Genomic DNA, 2,019 nt, shown 5'->3' on the forward strand with positions numbered 1-2,019 from the left:
TGCGCTTCTCCCCAGACACAAGCAAACCTGGGGCGCAGAGCCCGGCGAGAGAAGACAGTGCCGACAGATTCAAGGCCATGCTGGTGGCCTTCCTGGAGAGCAGCGAGCCACAGCTGGATTTCCCCCCGTCCCTCAATTCTCACGATCGGATGCTGGTTCACCTCCTGGCAGAGGAGTACGGGCTGCAGCACGGGAGCAGCGGGGAAGGGAGGGAGCGGTACATCAGCGTGCGCAAGAAAGAGCCTGCCGAGCCTTCGCCGCCCGCAGCCACCCCCGACAGCGAGCAGCTCCCCCGTCCCCAGCCGCAGCATCCCGGCAGGGAAACTCCTGTCCCCGCGGAGCCGGGGGGAAGCAGCTGGGGCTCAGGGAAGGTAGATCTGAAAACCCTGCACCTGGAGAGGGTTCAGAGAGAGAAAGCCAGGCAGGAGGAGGCAGCGAGGAAGGCTGAGGAGCCCAGTGCCAGCCTTCAGGGCAGCAGCAGGAAAAAAGAGAAAAGCGAAGCCAAAGGTAGGTCAGTCTCTTTGTACCCAGCACAATTAGTCGTCTTCCTCGAACGGATCGTGCTACTTAATGCCCGTGTTTTTGCCTCTGGGCCTTGGGATTTGTCTCTGTGCGTGGAGCACGGGATGTGGCTCTTGGAAAGCTCCCTGATGCTTGTCACTGCAGAGATGTGAGAGCTGGCAGAGTTCGTCAGCTGCCTGCAGCCTCTAGGGGAGAGGGGGTTTGGGTGCCTGGAGGCACATTTCTTAAGTTGAGAGAAAAACACTGGGGCCCCTTTTGCAGGAAGAGAGGCTCAGGAGTTAGATTGGAGGTTCCCAAACGTAGAGAAGGGGTACCTGGCCCACATCAAAGGACATGCCTGCCTCCTGAACGTGGAGACGGGACAACAGAGCCAGCAGCTGCCATCCTCCCTGCCAGACACGGTCCCTTCCCCTTCCCCAGCCTCCTTTGGGCAGAGGGAGGCACCCAGGCACGCTGTGGGTGGGAGCCTTCAGCTCCTGCTAGTGCCTTTGAACACAGAGCAGAGTTTACTGGCACAACGGGTCCCACGGCAGCCGAAAACCTTGTTGCTGCAAAAGGTGACTCCCCAGACCCGTAGAGCTTCCCCCTGGCCAGGGCTGTGGCTGCGGGTCACTTGGGTTTGTTCTCCACTTCCCAGCAGGCGGTTAAACGTCTGGATCTCTTCCAGGAAAGCCGGCAGTTAAGAGCGGAGCAGGCAGCGTGGCAGAAGAAGATATCGATGCTCTGATTTCTGCTGCCATCAAAGCTGACAACACCTGCGGCTTCCCCCGCTGCAAAGCCAGCGTCACAACCCTGGGACAGCTTTGCCTCCACTGCAACAGGCGCTACTGCCTCAGCCACCACGTCCCGGAGGGTCCGGCAGCCTGCCTGTGGCTCTGAGCTCTGAGGGGGCTGCAGAGGAGGAGGATGGGCCAAGCAGCGTGGGTTTAACGTGGGAATTTTCCCCGTTGAGCTCCCCAGGCAGGATTTCCTTGCAAGGAGTTTAAAGCAGAAGCCTCACTGTCAGAGCTTTTGCTGGAGCTGCAGGCAGAAAGGACTGCCAGGCTAAGTTAACACGTGGGCTCTGCACTCCTCCTCCCAAGAGCTTTTTCTTTTCTCCCCCTTGCCTTGTGCCTGTCTTTACCATTTTGCAGCGTTTGCACTCCCGGGCTGTGCAGATAAAACAAGGCAGAGAGGAGAAATGAAGAGTTTTGGGCTAAAGGCAGTGACTTTGGGGCGCCTGGACACTCAGTTCCCGGCTCTTTGCAGGTTCCCTCCGCAGCCTGGGGACAGGTCAGCGCGTGAGCCCGCCTGGAGCAGCTCTGGGGGCCTGGTTAGCGACTGGGCATTTCCCCGTGTGCCTTCTTGCCTTGGGGCTGAGCTGCTCCACCGCCACCGTTAGCTCCCATCCCTACCTGAGCGACAGCAGGCCCTCAGCCACCTCTGCTCTGCTTCCTTGTGGTGGAAAACCCTCGAGCGGGCGTCTCAGCAGCCCTGCAGCATCCTGCACCTCCGGGG

At 60.0% G+C, this 2,019-nt stretch overlaps 1 protein-coding gene across 1 annotated transcript in view; it reads left to right on the forward strand.

Annotated features, from left to right (window-relative positions):
• LOC104463460 (DNA-binding protein SMUBP-2-like) overlaps nt 1-2,019 on the forward strand; it is a gene marked incomplete at its 5' end in the record, with an annotated part of 12,012 nt that overhangs the window by 7,804 nt on the left and 2,189 nt on the right. The window contains 2 exon segments of the mRNA XM_010075818.1: nt 16-507; nt 1,190-1,380. Of these exon segments, the coding sequence (XP_010074120.1) occupies nt 16-507; nt 1,190-1,380 (683 nt within the window).

This window comes from Pterocles gutturalis, unplaced genomic scaffold (assembly GCF_000699245.1).
Source record: "Pterocles gutturalis isolate BGI_N339 unplaced genomic scaffold, ASM69924v1 scaffold113, whole genome shotgun sequence".
Lineage (NCBI taxonomy): Eukaryota > Metazoa > Chordata > Aves > Pterocliformes > Pteroclidae > Pterocles > Pterocles gutturalis.